Here is a 2,323-nt window from a genome sequence, read left to right as displayed (position 1 = left end):
AAAAAAAAAGTGAATCGGCTATGACATTGCCGAGTGTTATAAAAATACACCATTTTAGTAAATTTTAATAAAGGTGCACCAAGACTATAATTTTTCAGTCAATGTGCACTATTCAAGTAAATTGGCCCCACAGACTAGAATACACATTATCATTGTTATCATAAGATATATATCACTTCATATACTTCTTATTTATTATTGGTTAAAAAAATAAAATATAATTTAATGTATATTGATTTTATATTTTCTAATTAATAAAAATAAAAATGTACATAGAATGATATGCATTTTGGTATTATCAATGCTATATTCTCACTTTTAGGGTAATGAACTAATCTATTTTTGCTTCGTGGTTGTCGCTCCCAGAAATCGAACCATCGACCTTGGAAATCGATCTAATGTGACCTTACACCACTAAAGTAATATCTTTTCTTTCTTACTTATGAATGAGTTTCACTATCGATTATACCTTCTCCTCCAAACAAATTTGAGGTATAGCTTTTCTACTATTTTTAATTTTTATTAGAGCATAATATTTATATATGGAGAATCCCCTTCATTAAGTGTACTTCATTTTCCCTTTCTCAATTTCATACTCACAGATTCACTTTCAAACCCTCATCAATTTCTCCTTCCTCCACCTACCATGCATCTCATCCAAAATCTAGAACTCATACGACAAGACCAAACCAAACCAGTAACCCAGACCCCATCACACCACTGGCTCGACCGGCTCCGCTCCAGAAAAGGCTTCCCAACCAGCCAACACCTCGACCTCGGTTCTTTCCTCCTCACCAACACCAACACCAACACTTTTTCCCTACATACCCGACCCGATAACTCTAACCCTACCCGTACCCGAACCCACACCCACGCTTCCTTCCTCGCTCAGCTTTTTAACGGCGCTTCCTTTATCCGAACCCATCCGTACAAAAAATGCCCCCGGAAACAACCTCACCCCACCAAAGTCCACCCTACTTCTTCTCCTTCTCCCGCTTCCTCCACCACCACCGCCGCCACCGATCCCGGTATCTTTCCGTTAAATATCACTGTCGCGGTGCCGGAAGAAGAACGAGAACAAGAAGAAGCAGAAGCTGTGGGTTTTGATGATGATGATGAATACAACGATTTGAAAGGGTTCTCTAAGAGCGAGGTAAATGTTATTGACACAAGTTCGTCTGCGTGGAAGGCTGTGAAGTTCGTTTATCGGAAGCAAAATGTTTGGAAACTCAGAGAGAGGAAACGAAAATCGAGGTTATTGGCTAAGAAGGAGAACAATAACATTCGTATGGCTAATGAGATTGGGTTCTCTAAGTAAGAGTTATGATTGTTGTTGATTTTATACACACACAAAATGTTGCACTATGTTACAATGTTTTAAACTTGGAAAGTTATTCACTGCTAATACCACTTCTCTGCATAAATTTAGAAACTTTATATTGCTTGTGATTATTGTAATGAAAGCCGTAGCTGTCACTGTCTTTGTTTTTTATTGTTTATATTGGTTGTTGCTATTATGTTATGTCTGGTGTTATCTTCATCGTTATTGCATGCTAGGAAAGTAGTGTTGCCTTGATATTTTATGTTGGTTTTGCCAGATTGTCACTTTGCTATACATAACTTGTGCTTAAAATGATGATATTAGTGTGCTTTGATTCTTTATGATGATTTTTCAGTGTTTTACTTGTTATTATGTCTGGTTTGACAGGGTTCAATAGGAAAAGGTTATATTTTATGTTGCTTTTGAAATGTTCATTGATATCAGCTTGTGTTTGATTATTTGTGATGATTTTTCAGCATTTTACTTGCTATCATTGGCTATTATGCCTGGTTTGACAGAGTTGAAGAGGCAAAAGCTTATATTTTATGTTGTTTTTTGTGGATTACTCACTTTGCTATTCATGAATTGGACTGGTGCAAGTTTAGAGTGACGATATAAGTGTTCGCTAACCTGTTTATATTTGGCTGCTTTTTGTTGAACAATAAAACCACACCTTTTATGTGCAATATGTAAAATTCTTTTATTCCCATGTGTTAATTATGATTGCATAGAATTTCACTTACTGTCATGCCCTTTCAAGCAGGGCTCCGGTATCTTACCTATAATTCTCTTTTTAGGGCTTATTTCAGATCAGCAAAATTTTCTGTTCTGATTTTTTATCTTTACCTTGTTATGTTTGGCTTCCTGTTCAGTTAGCCCTTGAAAAGATTATTTCATTTCTCATTACAGATTCATATCTATTTCCTTTCAAACTTTTATATTTAGTGTATAATCTTTGTTTAAGTGCGCATTCTGTGTTCAAATTATATTTTAGTACGCTTT

At 35.7% G+C, this 2,323-nt stretch overlaps 1 protein-coding gene across 1 annotated transcript; it reads left to right on the top strand.

The window, feature by feature from the left end:
• Window positions 1-646: 646 nt before the first annotated feature.
• Window positions 647-1,318, top strand: LOC109341802. Its single transcript, XM_019579771.1, has one exon. The coding sequence runs from the start codon at window positions 647-649 to the stop codon at window positions 1,316-1,318; it is 672 nt and encodes a 223-aa protein (XP_019435316.1).
• Window positions 1,319-2,323: the final 1,005 nt, after the last annotated feature.

Source organism: Lupinus angustifolius, unplaced genomic scaffold, assembly GCF_001865875.1.
Source record: "Lupinus angustifolius cultivar Tanjil unplaced genomic scaffold, LupAngTanjil_v1.0 Scaffold_671, whole genome shotgun sequence".
Lineage (NCBI taxonomy): Eukaryota > Viridiplantae > Streptophyta > Magnoliopsida > Fabales > Fabaceae > Lupinus > Lupinus angustifolius.
The sequence above is the reverse complement of the archived record's forward strand: the minus strand, read 5'-3'. Positions and strand labels throughout refer to the sequence as shown.